At 39.1% G+C, this 23209-nt stretch overlaps 1 protein-coding gene across 2 annotated transcripts in view; it reads right to left on the bottom strand.

The window, feature by feature from the left end:
• dst (dystonin) overlaps window positions 1-18446 on the bottom strand; it is a 97561-nt gene extending 79115 nt beyond the window's left edge. Inside the window, exons 1-3 of one of the 2 annotated variants that reach the window (XM_085428342.1) lie at window positions 18295-18446; window positions 17802-18015; window positions 1844-1905 (exon numbers count right to left, since the gene is read on the bottom strand). In XM_085428342.1, coding sequence (XP_085284468.1) covers window positions 1844-1905; window positions 17802-18015; window positions 18295-18306 — 288 coding nt within the window. In that variant the 5' untranslated portion in view covers window positions 18307-18446. Of the gene's footprint in view, window positions 1-1843; window positions 1906-16546; window positions 16703-17801; window positions 18016-18294 lie in introns of those variants that run through there. The other variant, XM_085428344.1, reaches the window with a different exon arrangement.
• Between the last annotated feature and the right edge of the window lie 4763 nt (window positions 18447-23209).

The raw sequence follows: 23209 nt of genomic DNA on the forward strand, positions 1-23209 counted from the left end.
AAAGGCACTTTGCAAATCCAGTTTGATGCTTCCTCCTTACAGCAGGCCAATTTCTCCTTCCTGCCGTAAATACCGCGCCTCTGAAATCACCCTGCTGCCCGATGACCTGCTTTCACACAGGGCTTCCAGCACTGTTATCGCAGATAGTGGCCACAGCTGTAGAGCCAAAATAGTCCTGTACCCTTATGTTACTGGATCAGCAAAGCAGGTCCCCGACTATTATTCAGCACCTCTGAATTCTCCGGGACCACATCTGAGGCCTGCTCACACAGACATTACAATAACTTAAAGTGGCCCGAAATCTGTCGGTGGATCAGAGAATACAATGTAAATATTACAGTAAAACCATTAAGTCAAGTTGAAACAACTAGGGGTAAAATGTTTCTGATGGTATTACTATCTATAGATTTATTGATGTGTCATGTACAGACAGAAGACATTATTTCCTTATTTCTTCTGCCAAGATTGTGGTAAAGTTTACATGGTGTGTTGATGCAAGCTGTAGCAAGCATTTCCTCAAGGTAGGAAATAGTAGATTCTTCTCGTTCACCCTTTTTTTACTTTTGAAAATAATAAAACATTTCTGCTTAACCTCACATGTAACCAACCATCCATAAGTCATAACCAGTCACTGATAACAGGAGGCCCATAGAGGACTGATTTTAAGAAATCAGTTCTTTATTCCAAGTTTATCCTCGTATTTGCTGATAATTGCATGAAAAGCACAAAATACGCTTATTTCATATACAGATTAACCAGACACTTTAATAGGTATACCTGTTCAAGTGATGGTTAACTCAAATATCTAGCCAATCACATGGCAGAAACTTAATGAATTTAGGCATATAGGTGCATTTCAGTGCAAGCCATCCTTCCAAGACCAGAAATATCACAATCTTAATAGCAATCAGATGCATGCATGTCTATATATATATATAATATAAAGTCAAAATGCTTTTTTATATTTTGCTTTGTTCATTGAATTTATTTTTGCAAGACACCACATTTGACTACGAATGGATTAAAAACGCTCCTCATTCGGGAAGCTAATGCAAAGAGTTGCAAACTGATTAAGTGGCTGCACAGAACAAAGCCGGACATTTATTTTTGCTTCAAAATGTTTGTCGTATTGGCATTTATTCAGTTTTAATACAGACAGATAAAGACGTCCTACTCACAGGAGCATAGGATTAGGAACTAATCAGAACTAATGAGCAGCTCACTTTTTTCTCTGCTTCATTATGTTTTCTTTTCTTTTTAGGGACTTTATTTAAACTGAAGCAAATGAAAAAAATGTAACTGAACTACATATTTATAACTCGCATTACATACTGGACATAATTGAGACTTTGGTGATTAATGTACCACTTATGCAAGAACCTCATAAAGACAACACTGTAAATTGCGCCCAGATTCTTTTATTACAAAGACATATTAGACGAGACGTGCCGGTGCTTGTCTGTCTGTCTGCTAAAGTGTTTCATTAAATCCACACAGATTAAAACGCCACAGTAAGCATTTCAAATTCCTGAGTCAACAAAAGGCAATCATTTGCTGCAACAGTGCAGCAGAGCATGTCCTTCTAAATGACTTTTAATAAGTTTTAATAACATCTGAGGAGGAATGTTAACGTGTTAAGACCTAACAGGGAAAGTCATATTACTTAGCCAATAAATAATGAAGAACATGAAAATGGTTTTTCAAGCTGCTGTGGAGAAAAAATGTTGGAACACTAGCAAGCATTCAGACTGAATCTATAAACGCCATGGACACAGAAATTGGGATATTAAAAAATAATTTAGAAGTTCAAAAGAAGCACTCATAAATCAGCAATGATTCTTACCTTCACCAGATGCTGGTTTATCCATTTTGTAAATGTCTTCTTTTGCACTCTGTCTCTTTCATCTGCAGAGAAAAAAAACACTTTCTTTAGATTCGGTGTTTTGGCAACATACACCCCTTTTTGTAAATGCCACCACTAAAGAAGCTTAATCCTGCTATGCATACCTATTCTACATAACCTTTTGGGATGCTTTGTGTTTAAAGTAGCAACAGGACATTATGCAAAGTGTGAAATAAAATCTTCCCCAATGTATGTATGAAGGTAAAGGTGGTTGTTTTTCCCCACAGACGGGCATCTAAAATGTGCTGTAAGTGTTTCAAATAAAATAATATATTTCCTGTGCCAGTAAGTCACTCTGTAATATTAGTTTGTGGATTTACAGCTTTGATGAAAATCATGTTGAAAAGTAAGTAGAGAAAATATGCCCCAGTGTCTCTAAAGAGACAGAAATAACTGTATGACAGTGTTTTTTTGTTTTGCGTCACCATAGCAGCCAGACTTCTTGCAGAAAATGGCATATAGGTGGAACCAGGAAACAAATGGATGCAATTAAAGGAGAAAAAAACAAGAAAACTAAAAAATGAAATCAAGTTAAGTTTTAAAATATGTTTCTCAGTAACATAATAACGACTGAGAAAAACTACACTCTTTTCTAAACAGTGACTTGTTTAATATTTTTCATCATATTTTTCTTTGAGTTGGACGTCCATTCACTGGCAGAGGCAAACCAGAATCAACCCTGTCACCACAGCTATGACTCATTTCCCCTGATTCCACATCTTCCAGCTTCCAGCAACTTATCCTCATTGAACAGAAAAAACTCACATGCTCAATCAATAACATGACTACACCATCTGTCAGCCAGATCACATTCATTCCAGCAACACTGTGGAAGCCTGAAGCTCTTACTGCAGACGAACAACACAGATAACCTCCTGTCTTTACTAATCTTCAGCGTGGAAGATTAGGCTTGCAAAATAAGTTTTGCGTAAGGACATTTTACCTGCAGTTAATAAGAAGCAAGTACAGGCATGACTAATCTTTTTAAGGAAATGACAAAAACCAGTAAGACGAACACTAACCCATGCAGCACATTAGCGCTACCAAGCGCTCCCTACGTTCCCTCTCTGTCATTAGGCGGTACTTCATTGTCTGCACCCCTTCCTGAGGGCTGTCGAGAGGATCGCGATCCAGGTACACAGATGCCATGCGGATAAGTGACTGAAGAAGAGGCAGCAGCAACGGTCTCCCTCTTCTCGCCTGCTTGCCAACCACCCTCTAGGGCTCTAGCTGTGACTCCCTCTCTCGTCAAACTTCCAGAACGAGTCCTGTCAGGTTTTCCATGGCGGCTTGCTAATTTTGGTTTCCATGTGGTTCACTGTTTATCTTGCAGCAGCGCTCAAAAATCATATAAGAAAGTCAGTGTGCTTCATGGAAAAAAGGAAAACGGAGAAATTGCTCCTTGTTAGCTGACTATTAACAAAGAACTAGTTTCTTTAAACCATGTATCACACTTTCTCATGACATCATGTTTCACTTAACTATTTCACATATCAGATGCATCTTGTGCAATATAAACATTATCAACTGTGAGCCCCAATTTTCAAGAGTGCAAAAATAATCATCTTTCTATTGTTCAACTGCCGCCAAGACTTAAAATGTTTACTCCAGGAAAAACAACTGAGAACACTTTAAGTCAAAGAACGGCCAAAACCTCCTATTACGCAACATGAATAATAACAGTTTTTAGTTGAAGTCCTTCATCTGTTTTCTTATCATACTGAACATCACAGTTATATAAGACAAAAAATGAAAGTGCTCTTGTAGTGACAAATGATGCTTCAGAAACTTGCATACTTGCATCCAACACACTGTATTGCAATGCATGGCTATATACATAACTATAATATTTGTTTGTAATATTGTAATCCTGCATTTTGAAAGCATTAGTTTCTAACAAGAACTGAGCCACTCTGTATCTACCTAAGTTTATAAAGGACAGCATATTCTCTGTGGAGTCACAGAGTCTGAAAGATGCCCACACAGTATATAAGCTCCCTTTTCAATGATATAGCAGCTTTGCATGTGAAGGGAAAGAGTCCTTCAGGTTTATAATGAAGCTCGAAACATGCATTTACAGAACAGGGCGCCTTCAGAGCTCTGTGACTGTATTCTCTGCAGATTTGTACATTTAGCTCATCTAAAAATAGTGCATGATTAAAAGCAGCTGAGAATTCAAAAGTGGGTTGGACTGATAACTATTACTTTTTTGATAATCTGCACAAAGCTCAAAGACTGAATTAAAAAAAAAAGATACAGTGCAACAAAACTAATCAGGAGAAGCAAACTGAAAGGAAAAGCAAGAGTGATGCAGTGAAACCCCTTCCCAGCAGCACTGCTGTGTCATTGCTGATGTGAATGTCCCCGTGACTCCGTCGTGCAGCTGAATCACACAGAAATAAAGCAGTGCACTCTGCAGCAGGACACCAATTTGGTGCGTAATGCCCATGTCTAAGCTCTCTGCTGCATAATGCATAAACCTCTCCTGAAAAGCTCATTAATATAGATTGACTGGGCAAGTTTTCCAGGAAACTCTCCAGCTCAGAGCAGAGGTCAGGAGCTGAAAGAAGTGTCATCAACCAGCTTTCAATCACAGTCAGTAACAGATAACCTTAGAGCACATGATTTCACATACTTCACAGATTACTGATAGCGCACAGTCAATACACTCATATCAATAAATGTCACAGCATGGCAATCAGGTTGACATTATTGCTGCCATTCATGTTTAAATACAGTATAAATAGATAATGAACAATTTAGCATATTATTATGTGCTACAAAGCAAGTCATTTCTGTAAATAAGCTTCCTAAATATTATTAAAGTGAGTTTAGTGGAATGGTGCCCTCTTGAGGACTTAACAAGAATAAAAGTGCTCTATAAGAGCAGCCTGAAAAGTATGCCTTATAATTCTAGTGATATATTATTTGTCTATGAAATCAGTGAAGATCAGATATTAAACAGCAAGTACTCAATCTCTGCCCCTCTAAACTAAAGTCAGACCTAATGTGTTTATACAAACGTCTCGTCATGATATAAAACGTTATCAGCCTTATCGCACACTTACTTATTACAGTTAATAAATTCTATGATTGCACTGCTTGGACTTTTGTTTCATCTTATATGCGGTGCCACATTTAAGGTTCCAGTGACACAGGCGTAGAGACAGGCCAATGACACCCCTGACAACCACAGGTCGTTTGAGAAGATTGGTTGCCGAGTGCTTGCACACGGTCAAAGTGACCCCTGCTAGCGATTGCTAGCACACACTGTGACTTTGTGATCCACTGACAGCCAGCAGCTGCTCACCAACCGGTCCAGCAATACACATTTTTCCCAGAAGGTTGCTGGCCATGCTCTTGGCCTGTGTGGCTGAGGCCTTATTGTGCTAAAACAATGCTGTGCAAACGTGCATTTGAGCCATCTACTTTCTTCCACTTATCCAGTTCAGGTTTGTGGGAGCCTGTTCCAGCTGTCACAGGGTGATCGGGAGGGTGCACCCTGGACACATCGCCCATCTGTCACAAGTCAACATGTAGATACTGATACAGCATTTCAGTTATGACTAAAACATGTGTTATTTATTACTGAAATACTGAATTAGTATATCATTTGAGTATGTAGATGAAATCTCTTTAATATACTGGCTCAACCCCATTCGGTTACATCAGTGACACACAACATCCATGCAGTTCATTTTAGCAGTTATCTGAATGATGCCAAAAACTATGATACTGTCAATAAATAAGTAAGAAAGTGAGGAAAACATCATATGAACTAATTAATAACTCAATACTTGAGGTAGTAAATGTATGATGTTCGGAAACCTTTGCAAAGTAATTAAACTTACAGCGTGTGATTGCTTGTACGTGTCTGTTTAAATGTTCTCACTTTGGTAGATGATTCACCTCCACCAAAAGTCTGGGAACCGGATAACTGGATTGTGACCTCTGACTTTAAACGGTTGATGTTTGAAGAATCACAAGTTGTAGAAAGCCCGACCCGACAAACCACCATCCTAACGTCTACAACCTCAGGCGATGTCTACAGAATGCATTTATCAAAACCTTCTTCCGATGAGCAAATTTACACCGAGGCAGGAAGTCAAACTGGTAGTAATTAAGGTGTTGTTTACTGCACAGTCTTACATCGCAGTGTGTGAACATATTCAAGTGAATAGTTTCTTTTAACAATGACAGCAAACAGCAGTGCTGTGAATCATTAGCCACAGCAGCCAGTCTTGTATAAAACTAGATGATGAGCATAACACTGTTGTGAGGCCTGTGTGCACTCGGTCTGCAGTCCATGCCGAGTGCAAGCCAAGAGTCCACCCACAGCATTCGAACGGTCAGCCTGAGACACTTATTTGTAGACCTCAGCAAAGCACATGTGCATGGCTATAAATAGCTACAACCCTAAACCATGCTGCCCCTGCAACTGCAGGCTACATAATCTGTGCCACTCAGGTGACATCCTTCATTTTCTGCCACGCAAAGATGAGTGAAGCGAAATCGTCCTTGTAATAGAAGTGAATGTATTTATTTGAACAGAGATTAAAGTTGCATAAGTTTGTATCCTTTGATTTTGGAATCTGATTGATGTAGCGCAAAACAAAACGGATCAAATCCTATGATATGTTCTCCAGCATCGAATTTGCATATTCAAAACTACATATTCAACACATGAAACTGATTTTGTACCCAAATAAACAATTCAGATTCTAATTTGCTTTCAACTGACTTTCAGAAAATGAAAAATCAACCCAGCAGTAGTACAGCCTACCCTTTGACTGGCTGTTCAATTTGTAATTTCATCATTCTGTTTAAACAGAAGCAGAAACACAAACAGATGAATTTCAGTTTTCCTGAGAACATCTGGCAGAGAAGGACAGGGACACCCTTTGGTATTTTGTTATGTCACAATGCCTAAAATATCCTCACATTCTGAGAGGAGCAAAGAAAGCTCTACCAATCACAGTCCACCCTATGTAATCCCTTTGCTCTCATATGTGAAGGAAATAAAAACAAGCATAAAGCCTAAACTCAAGAGCACTCAACCTTCAACCCACTGACGAGGACGCACTGAACGTTCTTGCTCAACGGCCTCCTTTCACAGCTCTTATGCTGCAGCCACTTCAGTAAGCAAAGGCCTGTGTGCTTTATTTAGAGTACAAGGTAACCCATTGCACCTTTATTTAATAGTGACTCTGGTCATTTAAAAAAAAACCTCAAATAATTCAAATAATAAGCCCCTCCTCCACACAGTGGTGATCCTGCTCATACACTAACATACATTAAAAAAATTAAAAAAAAATAAACCTTTCACTAAATGCTCCATCAGGACAAAACCTGTTCAGTCTTTGCGTGTTCCTTTTGAAAATGTTGAAATAAATCTATTTATTATATCACTCTACATCATAATTATGGTGTTTATTATTTAAACGCTTATTATGTTTCGAAGCAAGAGTGCACACTCGTGGCCTACAGCTGTGGCTTTGTGAGGCTGCACATTAGAAGAGTGGCGCTTTGAGCAAAACACCAACATGCTGGTGACCCCTGGTTTTTGTCAATCGAAGGTCGGCAACCTTTGCTATCGAAAGAGACATTTTTGAGCTATTTTTCTACCCCCCAAAAAATCTATATGGAGATGCAAAACGTGGCTACTTATGATTATTTGATACTTTAACTGCATTTTCAGTTTCTTATTTTGGATGTTTTGCTAATTATTTTAATTCTTTTTTCTTACCAAAAAATAGATCAAGTAGAGGAAAAACAGTCTAAACTACTACTTCAACTGCCTTTTCTTCTACTAACATTATGCTTCTGAAGCGCACATGTACATAAAGACAATGGCGAGTCAGAATGTTTACCAAATACATACCATATTTGCTATCTTAGCATATTGCCCTAAATAGCATAATCGCATTTCCTAATTAGTGATAAACACAGTCTACGGCTAAGCTGGTATAGCTTTAGGGCTGCCACAAACGATTATTTTGATAGTCGACTAGTCACCGATTATTTATGCGATTAGTCGACTAATCAGATCATCATCCACTGGACGTAAAACTACAGCTTATTGCACCAGCAGCATCTGCTCTTATATAACTATCATTAGCTTACAGCTTTAAGCTTTTAAGGTGCTAACTAAAAATAAAGACAAGATGATAGTTTATTCAATTTTAATGAAATTTGCAGATTGTTTCGGTAAAGTTTAATAAACTCCTTGCTATCTAAAATATAACAGGACACCGGAGTATATTCTCCAGCATCTCACACTTCTGATAATCAGCTGTCTGCTTGACGTTTATTCAGCTGTGTAAAAACTATAACTTTAATCTCAGCCAAACCGATTTACTCAGGAACAAATAAAATACTAAAAAAAAAGCCAAACAATAACATTTTTAATTTATCTAAGTGACTCATATATATTTAACCTGAGTCGCGAAGGACGGCGGTGGGTTTGAAAACAATTTGCCGGGAGTCCGGTGTTCTCACGGCGCTAGTGACCTAGCCCCCGGCTAGCTATCGAGCTAGTGGGTAACAGACGTCTCCGAAAACGTCGGAGCGCTTTTGAAAATATGTGGTGTCCTGATAAACTGAGCAGATATTTGAGGTTTACACAGCTACATTCTCGCCTGAAAATATGTTAAACGTTTATTTTGTGACCCAGAAAGAATAATAAGAGTAATATTAAAACTAACTAGCTACCGCCATTGTTGGAAACTAAGCTGGGCCGCGCTATGAATTCTGGGACACAGCTGCTTCTTCTTCTTCGGGGTTTAACGGCAGCTGGCATCCTTGTACATGCTGTGCTGCCATCTTCTGTTTCAGTCCGTTATTACACTCTTAAATCCTGCTATTATTCCTGCGTCTTTTGCGATCTTACAAAGCTTCAAACGACACGTCGACTATTAAATCAGTCGTCGACGATTTTGATAGTTGACGTAATCGTGACTAGTCGACAAATCGTGGCAGCCCTATATAGCTTTGAGGGCCATAACTCATAATCCAAACTAAAATGAAATGTTAATGTGATGGTGATGGAGCTATGTAAGAGACACGTGACACATACCACAGTCAATCAAATCAGAAAAAAAAATAGTGATAGGACCGAGAGACTGTCAGCCCTTAAACATCAAATCTCTTGCAACTTACAGCAACCTAATATTACTGATTCTATTATTCAACAGCATATGCCTGTCAAACTATAAATTGGAGGTTTATATAAGCTGAATCACAACAGAGGACGACTGGTGGCTCAGTTCAATATGATCAGCTGCAATCAGTGTGTGTTTTAATAGGCACGCTGACAACATTGTTCCTGGTGTAAACAAAGACAGAAAAACATCATAGAGGGGGAGATACCGGAAGGTGCATTTTTCCCATTCTTTGTAAGTGAAATATTGTAGCCAGTAGGGTAGGGCAAAGACAGAGGTATGTGACTGGAACAGGTTGCCAAGCCTTCAGAGCAGCCTGTTCAGTCAGTCTTTGCTTTTTTGGAGACTAAAGTAAAGAAGAAACCATAATATTAATTTGTTTATGACTCCTTTCCTACAACTGCTGCTGAGAAAGTGCAGGCTCTACATTAAAAACGGGACAGCATGAACCAATGCTGCATATCCTTAAATTAAAAGAGCCATCGCTTTCTGAAAACGTGCAGTAGCTGCAATTTTAGCTGGATACACAGACAGAAAATAATAATTAATGACTATTCTCACCATTTCTGGTGTAATAATGATGCGCCCTGCTACACCCATGGGTGAACTGACCCTTGATGAAATACAAATGGAGCATAAAGATGAAGCTGGCAGCTTACCCACAGACATGAGCTGTAACTACTCAGGTACTCAGCAAAGTCCAGCAGAGGAAACAGAGAGCCATTAATGATAGCTAATGGCACATAAATACAGACTTACGGCACTTGCTTGAAAACACACACTCACACACGCTCAAACACACACAGCTGCAAACAATCCAATAGCTTCCATTTCTTCAGCAGCTGCACCTGCCTTATTGGACCATGACACCAATGAATATTTGGCTCAAATGTGGCCCATATCTGTAGATTTCTGTGCGCCATATTTGGCCTTGACTAAGACCATTGACTCAAGGTGAATCAGCCACAGGTTCACTCTATATGTAGCCCACAAAACACTTGTCATAACACACATCAAGCCCATCTCATAACTTTGTTGGCCAGGTTTGCCCGACACAACGTTTGCCAACGTCCTAATTGAGACGTCACTCAGATTGCACTCAAATTTTGCTGCTCTCCACTGTTGTAAAACAATGACCACTCAACATCAACAACTGATTCTTTTTCTTTTTTGAAATTAAAGAAACACCGATTCACAATTCACACTGTTTTACAGACCATAAGAATAAAACAAAATTAAACAAAGCCACATTTTTCCATCATTCTGAATTATTTTGTCCTAGTTTCCCTCCCAGTTTCTCTCCAGGTACTCGGGCTTCCTCTCAGAGTCCAAAGTCATGTAGTTACTGGGGTTAGGTTAACTGGTGATTCTAAACTGTTGATAGGTGTCAATGTGAGTGCAAATAGTTGTCTGCTTCTCTGTGTTAACCCTTTGACAGACTGGCAACCTGTCCTGGGTATACCCTGCCCTTCACCATATGGTATCTGGGATAGTTTTAACCCCTCCTTCAACCCTAAATTGGATAAGCAGAAGAGAATGGGTGGATGGATGGATGGATGGATGGATGGATGCATAGTTCAACTGTATAAGATACACAAAGCTAATAATTATCTAGATTTGTTCTTACAATATTAAAAGAGACAGAATATTCAATGGTATCTATAAGGTGGTTCAGTGGTCCTTACTAAATAACTCTGCCTTTTTTTCCCACAGATACTTCCTCATAAGGAATAATAAGATATGATTAGCACCATTCCACTTTCAGTCAAAACAATGATTCCCTTCACGCTGTACAAAAGCAGGTATCCCCGTGCACTCATTCAGGTTTTTCCACTAATTTGCCATTATTGCGAAGCTTATATGCTACATTAATTTCTTACAAGTGAGCATAGCAATAGCTAAATCTAATATGAATTCATAATGTTTTCATTTTCACCAGTTACACAAGGTATAAGGATAATCACAAGAGTATTGAAATGGTTTTTAACCAGCAGGTTTCGTGATGTGAAGGCAAACCAAAAAGCAATGGAACAACTCATTTAATGGCTGTTCCACTTTAAAACATGGAGCAAGGAAACCTGCTTCCTCTTGCCACTGCGCCACTGTGGCACTGCTTCCCAGCAACGGCTGCATTTGGGAGAGAAGGGTGTTGCTGCTGGAGCGGGAGAGGAAAGGCTCCAGAGCATGAGTCAGGGGTGGGACACAGAGACTCACAAGATGATCTCATGTAAGCGGAGCTAAGCGGGCCTGTGGAATGAGGTTCAGTCATGCTGGTCTCATCACCATGACAGCATATAAATACAACAGAGAGCATGTATTGCACTCAGGCACAGATTTGTTTTAATGCAACGACACTGGACTGCAGTAAAGCCATATTATAGATAGATAGATAGATAGATAGATAGATAGATAGATAGATAGATAGATAGATAGATAGATAGATAGATAGATAGATAGATAGATAGATAGATAGATAGATAGATAGATAGATAGATAGATAGATAGATAGATAGATAGATAGATAGATAGATAGATAGATAGATAGATAGATAGATAGATAGATAGATAGATATGACAAAAATAGTAAGTTGCAACATGGATGCTGGGTCTCTCCTCTGCTCTTCTCTGAGTCGGGGCTGCGGTAGTACCTGCGGTGGTCCTACTGAAGCTCTCGTGCTCTGGGGGGCCTGAGGATGTCTGGAGCCCAGGTCTCCTTCATGTCTGCTTCAGGTCCTCAGCTACCCACTTACATGGAGAAACATTACGAACACAAGCGCACTCACACAAACAGGTGTACATAAAAGTGTTCACACAGGTGTTCACGCAGGTATTGACAAACACACTATCTTGGGCTGCTGCTGCCTCTAAAAAATCTTGTACTATTACTGTGTGTTTTCCAGTAACATTGTTTTTTATGCATATATTGGTTGTTGCTGTGGTTGCTCTGCTTTTTTTTCTCAACAGCTGTTGAAGCAGCGTTTTTCTTTCTTTATCCCTTTTCATGTCCTCTATTTTCCCTTCTTCTCCTTTTGTTAACTTTCTTCCCAACTTCTCTTTCCTTTTTTTTCCCCTTTTCCGCTCCCCAGTCTCATCCGTTATGGTTGTAATAATCCAAAATAATAAAAAACTAGTTAAGTTCTAATAAAATATGACTATCAAGTGGACAATTATAGTGAAAACCGTAAGGCTTCACTTGTGAAAGTACATCTGTTTGGCATTTTTTGGCCTTCGGACAACAATTCAAGACAACAATGCCGAACAGGACGCGGGAAAAAAAAAAAGAAAAAGATGATAAAGCTGAAATCAGAAACTGATCCAGAAATCTAATGTAATTTTTCTGTCATGAGCAAATGAATCTGCAGCTATCAGATGCATAATATGGCAGGACAAACCTCATTTTCTTCCTTTAAATAAATTCCTATAAATAAATGAATTTCAGGAGTATCACCTTAATCACCATGGCACATGAACATGTGTCTGCAACTTGTATCTTGCTTCCATTAAAACAAAGTATCTTTTGTACGGTAGCAGACTGTCTCCATACAGCCAGCCTGCTTTGTGTGTGGGCCACTAGGCCATTTGAATGTGATGAGTGGGCTGTCGACATAGAGCAAAGGGGTTGGGCTGCACAGCCCAGGAGGGTGGACAAAGGCAGTGACTGTGCAAAACATGCAAAGCTCTCACTTGCCTCTGTGTGTGATAAAACAAGGCAATAAAAATATTAAAAGGGGTTAGCTTAAATCATACGAAGATATTTTTAAGTATCTGCAATAGTCCTGCAAGTCATAATGAAGAGCACAGAGACTCACAGAGAGAAATCTGACAGACACACTGGCAGACCACACCCTAATAAAAAACAGAACAGGCATCCTAAAGACTGGTTCAGTGCTTTGTATGAGTACTTGCAAATAACACACATTTTTAGTACCTAGCTGGTTACAGTACACATCTTCTTGAAAATTTATTACAAAATTGGAGGATTTTGTGTAATGTGCTTTATTAAAATCTGCAAACAAAAATGTATGTGTACTGTAAGGTTTACTGGTTAAATAAACATTTCCAGCAAGATTCTCCTTTATCAGCAGGCAAAACATGTGCATGTGGGGTTCTTATTTCAATTATTACATTGTTCCTCCAATGTAATAAAACCATCCAGGCCATCAAACTTCTTAAGAACAAAATGAACTGCAAGAAAAGCTGACTGAACCACCAAATGGTTAATCCATTAAATCTTTCCTGATTTCGAAGGATCATCAGCTGTTAAGAAACCCAGTGGCCCCTTCATCCTGACAGCCTACCAAGCAGGCTCTGCTAGAACAGTGTGATCCCATACAGCCACTGCCCAGTGCCATTAAGCACTGCATGTTTCTAAAAAACATGTCTTTAACTCATTCCTCGAGTTTACAGTCTTTTGTATGTGTACCCTGCATTGAATTTCAGTTCAACCCAAAGCAGTCGCTCTGTTTAACGTATTATTAGTGCAAGTACCTAATTAGTGCCACATTCCTACATCAGGTATAATAACAGCAACATACTTGCCCTCATTTGATGGCAATTGTGGCAATTCTAAGACCTATGAACTCACATTAGCTCAGAACCACAGTATGTTTGTAAATTGATTTAACTCTTCAATGGTAAAGTGTACAGAAGGTAATATAATATATTAAAGCCAAAAGTGTAAGGACAATAATCAGCATAATAAACGTATACGTTCCTTGTGTTTGCATTATAAGCATGAGTGATAAATACATAACTGATACCAAACAATTATAAAAGTTATTATTTACTGAACAAAGCATTCACACTCAGTAGTGACCCAGTGCAGCATTATCTACCCATCCATTTTTTTTAACTGCTTATCTTCTTAGAGGTTGCAGGAGCCTATCAGAGTTGTCATAGGGCAAGAGGCAGGGTACAGAGCACCAGTCCATCGCAGATAATACACACCAATCACCAATTATCTTAACAAGCATGTTTGGACAGTGGGAGGAAGGCAGAGCATCCACTGAAAACCTACAGAAACAAAGGGAGGACATGCAAACTCCACACAGAAAGCCCTAAGCTGACAAGGAGCATCAAAACTACACCACTATTCTATTTTCACTAATAACATGTTTGACATAATTTATCTAATAGCTTTATTCAGTGAGCGCAGAGTATTCATGGTTAAGTCTTAAAGCTGAAGGCACAGTATAGAAGTGTATACTTAACATGCACACTTCATTATTTCTTTACTTGTCACAAATCTTGTCATCACTGCACTACTGAGAAATGTTATCGCACACCGAAATGTTTCCTGACATCACGGAGGCCTAGTGTGCCTGAATTTCAACAGGTAAAAATGAAAACAAAACAAACAAAAATCTGTCTCTTAGCCTGCTCACTGGCTTTTCTGTTTACTGGTCTGTGTTTGCTTAGTTACTGTTGATGAATTTGCTATGAAAAAGCAACTCTTTGATACTCTGGCCATCACATGGAGAGACGCTTCAGGCTGTGATCGTATCAACTGGAAATAAATAAAAAATAAAGCGATTTTTAGACAACGTCCAATGGAAAAATGTCTCAGCTCTGAAGAAAACAACATACTTAATGAACAAAAGGTTGCACAGGATTGATTTAAAGAGATTTATCAGCATTACCCATATGGAAAAGATGTATATAAATCTTATAAAGTTTGTATCTGTCTTGTGTGAAACTTGTTTGAAAAGCATACAAGAGTGAAAACAGATATAAGATCCCTAGAAAAATTATATAAATGAAACTTCTATGTTTTGGATACTTACTAAAACAATATATGAAAGTGGCCACTTTCATGAGTAAATCATATAAGCCTTATATGATTCACTATATGAAGTAGGCCACATCTGATGCAAGTCTTTTATAAGTTTTTTCTATTTCTTTTCCATATGGATATCATCCGCTTATAAACACGACTTATTAAGGCAACTCAATCCAGTAATTTCATCAAACTTCTCCTGTTGTGTAAAACTGCAGATGCAAACAATCCAGAACTTTGTAAAGAATCACTTCAGCTCATAAGTAATGTGTTTCTGCTTTCTTTAACAGACTCTGGTAAATGAATACTGAAAATCTTTTTACTTTAACCGTCAAAGTTTGTTGTTTTTTTCTCCGATGAAGTGCAGAACGTAACCAAAATAGATTGGCTATAAGAAAACTCACAAACAAACCTTAAGTTTTAACCAGGGTCTGTCTGTCCAAACAATTCTGTGCAGAATAATATCAATAAGTCCAAAACAAGGACACTAAACCTATTTCATTTTTCTTGACATAGTGATAAACTGGTTAAACAGTAACATATAAGCATTATTCTGCAACGACAATGCTTCAGACTGATGCAAAATAGTTTCTTAAAATGATGAGGAAAACAGAAAAGAAGCACCTTACCCTTCCTTGATAAGTTCATATTTCATGCAACTGTTGATGCAGAGTTAACGTTTTCCCTAAAATCAGTTTATAACATCTAAAGCGGATCACAGACTAGCTGTGATGGCAAAAGAACACTCAAAAATAAGTCTGCTTGTTGTCTTATTGCAGCTCTTCTGCCGGAAGACACCAGCCACAGATTCCTAATGATGCTACATCATATGATCCCATTAGAGTGCAGTCGGGGCGTTTAAGCCTTATACCACAGCTGACTGTGCCTGCTGGCTAAAATACTCAACAGCTGAGAGAACATACTCGCAACAACTATCTGGTACAACAGGGCATAGTAATAGTTACATGTTGTTCTGATGCTTCAGATTCAATGAACAGGAAATACAAGAGTTGAAAGCATGACTGTCTGTTTGAATTTTGCCCTACCGGATCTCCAGAGGCCTGCTACGAGAATGCATGATTATGAGATGTCAAGATCTAGCCGTCGCATATATGCTGAATGAAGTTAGCCCTTTATGTGTGATGGATTTGTTCTATTTAATGAGATAGACCCAAAAGGAGCAGCCAGAAAGCTACTGATGAGAGCTGACGCGTAGCCTGCTATGTCATTGTCCTGCCAGGTCTGAAGCACCAGACATTTGAATTTCATTCCTGTAAGCGAGATCATTTTAAACATACAATAATAATAATAATTTACATTTTGAAAATATGATTTGCTCATACTGAAGACTTGTTTTATCCACTTGGACCTTGACGCTTGCAATCAGAGTTTTTCCTAAACATATTTCAAGACTAATGTTTTTAATATAACAGCTAAATAAAATAATTAATAAGCCTCCTATTTAGTGAACAACTATGATGACAAAAACCCTTTGTTTGGACTATTCAAAATCAACCTAAATGTGATGTCATGCAGGAAATATTCCCACTTTTTCCACAGCAGTGATAAAGACACGAACACCAGCCAGTCACCAGAGAGAGAGAACGGGGGGGCAGGCTGACATTTGTTGAACTGTCAAGCAGCAATCAGGCAATTTCTTCTTCGCCCTAAAGCTGACACATATCCATTCAACACTGACTCTCCTACCTTTGTATTTTTCCAATACATCCTCATAAGCTTGGAGGTATTCCTGTTCGTCCGAAAGCGCATAAGCCGGCGGTGCGTACTGAGCCATAACCCGGGCTTCCCAAACTGGACATTCACCAGCGACGGACAGGGACACAGCACGAGTGAGTGTGTGCGTGCGTGTGTATGTGTGTGGATTCAGAGTGTAATCGGCGGTGTTGTTGTACGAAAGGAAACGCCCTACAACCCTCCCTTGTCTGCGCTCCGACCAATAGGCGACACTTCCTCTCCGGACTTCACCAGATTGATAGGAATGACTGTCGTACAGGCTACACTGGAAAAAACAACCTAAGGTTCATTTTTTTAGCATGTCACTTAAATCAATACTGGCTTTAAGGATAAATTAAAGCCATTTCAAAATCTTATCGCGAGTGATTTTCATTAAACCGGAAGGACCTCATCTCAGTAGGATTTTAAAACTGGGCTGAATCATGCTAACTTCTCGTTTTTTTAGAGTGCGCAAAAATAAACGCCTATTCTTGTCAGCCTCTCCAAATAGAGACCGTGTAGCTATCGCGTGTCCGAGCGGTTTTGGCTGATTTGGCCCAAACAAAACGTTTGAAATCGTATATTTATCTTTGTCGCCGACATAAGCTCTACATTAAATCTACGGATACCCAGCTTTCATTGAACGCGTCACGCATGACAATCTGTATCTGAAACGCTATTTCTCGTATTTTACGGCGTTAATTAGAGTCAAAGTATCATTATAAAATGCTTACGTGCTATAAAACAAGTTTTCCGATCAACTTATCAAGTGTGAAGAAACTGCCAGCCCATGGCAGGGGGATAAAAAGCTTTAATTACCCACTTCGGCGCCAATAAACGTGTACTGTGACTGTGCATATCAGCAAATACATTTTAAAAAATTATTATTATTATAATAATTTTTTACTTTTTGGTTAATAACAAGGGACAAATGTTAAAACTACACTAGACAATCAAAATTTTGTTGGTTGGGTTTAAAGCATCAGTCTAAAAGCAGAAAACAGGTAGACCAAAATACCATCACATGTGCCACAGATCCACGTCACTACAGACAAGCTTGTCCCCAAATAAACCTGAGCTCACGAGAAAATAATAAACTTAAGGAGGTCTGTCATTTTTTTTCCTCTAAATACATCATATGTGGGGATTGTAACATATCCCAAGACGGTTTTTGTCCTTACTGCACATTGCTATCTAATAACTCCATATTAAGGAGACTCCCCCTCACCTGCGATCCTGAGCACAGCTCTCTCCGCCGGATCCAGCACGGATCCTCCCTGGATTTTCCTCTTGGACCGCTCATGTCTCGGCAGGTTCCAGGGTAAAGTGTCTCCGGGTGCGGGAGACGCCGATCCAGATTTAAGACTGTACTCATCCTCGTCCGAAAAATCCGCCGAGGAAGACATGGAGCAGTGTAGGGAAGGATTGCCCGAACTGGAGCTCTGTGAGACAAAAGAAAAATGGGGATAAGGGTGGAAAGAACAATGCTTGTCTTGAAATGTATGAGAAACACAGCTAAGCAATTAAAACGTTCACAACCCATCCCCTCCCCGCCTCACCATCGCGGGTCAAGGTGCATAAATATGGGCACGTTAGGTGTGAGGACGCACACTTGATCCACCAACTCCAAATGACCCGTAACAATAAGCGAACGAGGCAAATGAAAGCGATGCGAAATCAATAGTATCTGGCTCCCCCGCCAGGTCAATGACAACACTTACCACTGTATACATGGAGACCTGTCAGCTGGAAGAAAGGCAAAAAAAAAGAGAGAAAAGAATCCTTATGCGTGTTATTGGCTTTCAGACTTCATAGACATTTTTCACAAGGTGCCACGCCCTTTGAGTGATGCTCCGGCCACGCGTTCGTTCCTTGTCGGAGCATTAAAGATGTGAGGTGATGTCAGATCTCCAGAGGGCTGGAGGGATGATACGCTGTGTGTTGTCGAGGCAAAGCTGGACCGTGATGGGAGAGCAGAATGCATGTGTCTGCGCGTCATACCCGGTAGCCAACAACAGCAGCTCCAGGAGCAGCGACGGCGGTGTTAGAGCGCCATCCTTGTACAAATCTGATGTGTTGCTACAAATAGCGACCTTAAACGCGGGGTTAATATGAAGACGGGGGGTAATCCCACTGATTACCATGGCGAGGACTCCACAACAGACCCCCCTGGGTCACTGCTCTGACTTTGCACACAGTTACACAATTACGTGCGGATGGACACTGAAGTGTTAAACAGAGTAAACCACTGTGCTAGTCAGAGTCCAGCGGTTGCACAACACGACACACTTGGTTTAAATATTAAATCAGAAATATATATTTTAGAACAAAACCAAATTAACTGACATTTAGTTCCAGGATTGACCAATTAGTTCAGTTCTCACACATTCTCCTTTTGTAACACAAGTCACAACAAAAACGCTCAAAGGCAGGACTGGTAAATGGATTACCTTCTTTTGCAATTCCTTGCTGCACCCTAACACACCTGAGGTTGGGCAAGAGAACAAATACAGGCAAGCACAGCCCAGTGGATAGGGTGGGGCAAAGTTATAGCAACTTCAACCACTTAAGTGACAAAAGTGCAGTTTAATGACACTTGAAACAGATAATCTGTGCACAGGAAAGGAAGAGGTCTGCCTTCCTCTTAGTCCTGTGTTATTAAAAGGTAAACCTAGAGCTTCTGCACAGATTGTGAAAGTGGAGGATATTATTTCTTTGGAGTGACAGAAAGTGATTTGTGGCTTAAAATAGCCACTGCTTTCATGGCTGTCTGCAGAGCTGATAAAAGCAACATGCTGTTAATATTAGCAGCCTTTTTTTTTTTTAATTGTCGCATCACTTTTCATCTGGATGAGATCAGTCCTAAAAAGTGCAGCTTAGTGTTGCAGTTTTTATCAGCTCTCTTCATAATTCCTACTCATAAAATGCAAAACAACTGCACGATTCGAGGAAAGTTAGTACTAACTTACTACTGGAATAAAAGCATGTTCTCAGAAGTCCGTTTGCACTTAGTTTCATTTAAAGAAAATTACAGGCATAAGACTAGCTGAAATATTAGATCCACTCTCACATCACTTGGGGAAGTAGATGATTCTTTATTACTTTTTAAAACCTCATAATCTTTGCCCAAGAGCTGTTACTGGCGCTAAAAATAATATGAGCATGATCATCACGAAGGTTACTCTTTACCGGTGAAGACTTCTTTTGGTTACTGTAAAAGAAACCAAATTTTTCCACTCACGACCTGGTTTGAATCAACACTGGGCTGAAATTGCTTGTTTAAGCTGTATTCTGCTGCTGGTCAGTGTCATTTATATAGATTACATGTTTATCAAAAAAAAACATACACAAAGAACATTTGGTTTTATCACAACAAGCGAACCATGGTGGATTATTCATTTTAAACACACTGTTGTGAGCTAGGCATGTAAACACATTATAAATGATGTATTGTGGCCTGAATTAGGCCCGTGCTCACTGATCTTGTTGTTTTCATAATTGCATTCATCTCTTAATTGTTATTCTCATTGTAATTCAAGTAATTTGCAAACCTCCTTTTCTTGCTGTGTTGTTAAACTAACAAGATTGTGTCATGGCATCATTTATCTTTTTCTTAATCCTTGGTTAAACATTTCACCTGCATAACAAATGTATAAATAAAACGTCACATAAAATGTTAACTGGTGGCAGCAAAACATCTGGTTCAGAAGCCAAATGACTACATCTCATAGATAAGTCTTTCCTCATAGTTGGCTCCAGTCAAGTTGTTATTCATCTTGTCTGCTGACCAGTTAAATAGTAAAAAGCACAAAAGTGTTTCTGTTATCTACAGTATTGCAACACAACAAACAACTATTGGTGGAGTCTGCACCAGTGATGGGTGTGAGGAGATCAATATCATCCTTTGGACAGTTTGTCAGTCTAAATTTATACACTCATACTAAACAACACCAATGTAAAGCAGTAGGGGTATGCTGTATGCTGGTTAGTGTATTTAACATTCTCAATGCAGTCACATTTGAATCAGACACATTCAAAAACACCCACAGATGAGATGATTTTGTGAAATCAGAATTTCTGTCTCAGGAATTCAAATATATATTCCCAGATTGGAGGAGCAATACATAAAGAAAGGGCATCAAACCAAAGGACTTTAATGTGGTTGCACCTTTTGTTTCTGTAAGTCACCTTCTTTAAGGGGAGGTCCCCTCCTTCTTCTGCTTTGTGCTCCTGTAATCATACGTTATCCCCCCACCCACTCGGTCTTTGGGTCAAATGTTGTCCCTGTCTTTCCTTACTGTAAATTTTTACCAGCACAATCTGAAAGTGACAAAAGTATTGAAGGACAACAGGCCCAGTCGTGTTCTCAAGCAGTGCAGCTCACAGACAAGATAACACAAAGAAGGTGGAGATGTGGAAAAGGTGAAGATCTAAAACTGCGGTGAGTTAAAGGGCACAGGGAGCGTACCATATTATGCTTCCAAAGGCACGCACTAGCGTGCAGGCTAGGATGACTAATTCAAATTATTTAAGGAGTCATAAAATCTAATAAAACGGGTGATTCACTTGTGAACTTCAAGCTGCAGCAAAACCAGAGTTTATTACTATAATTATTGTTATAATTAAGTGAAATATGTTTGGATTGTTGAGTCCACTGAACCTTTTTAATGATGCAGCTCCTTTAAAACACCGCGGCATGGGGCATATCCATAGAATACTTTATTTCTGTTGAGTTCATGTACTTTTTAATTTCTGGGGAAAAATATTTAAAGCAAAGATTACAGGATCTGTTGGTAAATATCTTTTTTAAATTTTTAAATGTAAATGCTGCTGTTGATTATTTGCACTACTGTCCATGTACAGCTCAAAGGCTACTTTATTTTTTTTTATTTAATGTATATCTTGCACCACTGACACTATTCTACATAGTGGCAGTAGTTCCTTAGAGTGTCCTTTATCTTTTCTTAATTCTTCTTTATAGTAAGACTAGGGAGAGACAGTATTTCAATTCTTCACTATGTCCTGTACAGGTAGCGGATTGGCAGTAAAAAAAAAAAAATCTTTAAATGTTTGGTCTTGATTATGATGATTAGAAACTGAACAAGACACCCTGCAGTACCAGCACAGCAACGTTTCATTTCTTGGGAAGAAACCCATCATTCAACAGCACACCAAAGTGTCAGGTTCCTTAAATAAGCATCTCCCCTTTGCCCTAGAGCAAGTTAGCACTCCTTTCCCAGAATCAAATGTACATTGTGATGTTCCTGTTGAGGGGAGCAAGCAAATCCAGCGTATTGTTTTATCATTACTCTTAATGGTAACAGTGAAGTGGGGTACCTACAGGTTTACGTGTAGGGGTGACTTGTACAGACTGGTAAAATTCTGGCAGGACTCTCTTCTTCACTTTGCGTTTTCTTAGAGACGATGATGAATCGGGTTCACTTTCAGGAACCCCGACCAGATTGGGCTTTTCCTCTGTCACTCGAGCATGTATGCTCCTTCTCGGGCGATGTGGACTGTGCCTGAAGCCCTGGGGAACATGAACATGTCAAGCTGGTAACAGATTATGCATTAAGCATACCTTAGCATAAGAAGTTAAAAGCTGTGTTAGATTATGAAGAATTACAGCGTTTGCAGTTCAGGTTTAAAGTAGAGGTGGGATGCTGTTACTTTATAGGCTGATCACACAGAAACTTCAGTCACTCTGAAGAGAAAATGTGCTTTTTGAAATTACATTTATCTCAAGTTTTCTTAAAGATTGAGGACACTGTTTTACAACATTAAGGCTCTAAAACTGCCCTGCATTTGATGTCCTTGAACATGATACTGAATCCCTACCAGCTAAAGTACTGAGTCAGTAGGGATTCTGTATCATGTGGTTCAATAACATGACCTACAAATGAAGGCAAGCTTTTGGTTTTGCAAATATAAAAACAAGAGAACTGCATTCTATTCTATAGCAGTGTGGTTGGCCATAACACTGGTCTGCCAATGTTGCACTTGAAATAAAGAATAGCTTTACTAAAACCTTACACTGTCATTAGTTTCCAACAACTCCATAGTTGCAATTGTAATTAAAAAGAGGCTATCTCTTTCATAGGCCAAGTCAGGAAGATTAAAACCGGCTACTAAAACAGCTTTATCCATAACATAATGTTAATTTTTAGTTTAGCATAGCTGTTGTAGCGCTTATTTTTATTCGTAATCATTCTCTTCCAGGCTAAAAGCTTAGTACTTACATGGCTATTTTCTTAAACCATTTCTACTTTTATTTTGAAAGCAAAAAAGCTTAAAACGGAAACGGATCGACAGAAAATGGTCTTCGTGTTTTCAGTCGTCAGCACCAAATGACATTTAACATAATGATATTGTGGATCGTTTTTAAAAAAAAAAAAAAAAAAAAAAAGCGGTTTCTGTGGACTCAGAGTTAGCTCTAACCCATGTGTTTCTGGGGAAAAACAGTAGTGAAACTGCAATATCACCCACATCATTTATTGATAACACATGCGCACTGCGCACAGCATAGACCCTAAAATAGCCATGCAGCCCTCGATAAAAGTCTAAAAGAAACGCTCTTTAAGGTGAAGCGTTGGTTAAATCACAGCTTAAAGCTTAAATGTAGTCTCACTTTAACAC

This window comes from Rhamphochromis longiceps, linkage group LG13 (genome assembly GCF_057381845.1).
Source record: "Rhamphochromis longiceps isolate RC_006_pf linkage group LG13, R_longiceps_female_GT1.1, whole genome shotgun sequence".
Taxonomy (NCBI): Eukaryota; Metazoa; Chordata; class Actinopteri; order Cichliformes; family Cichlidae; genus Rhamphochromis; species Rhamphochromis longiceps.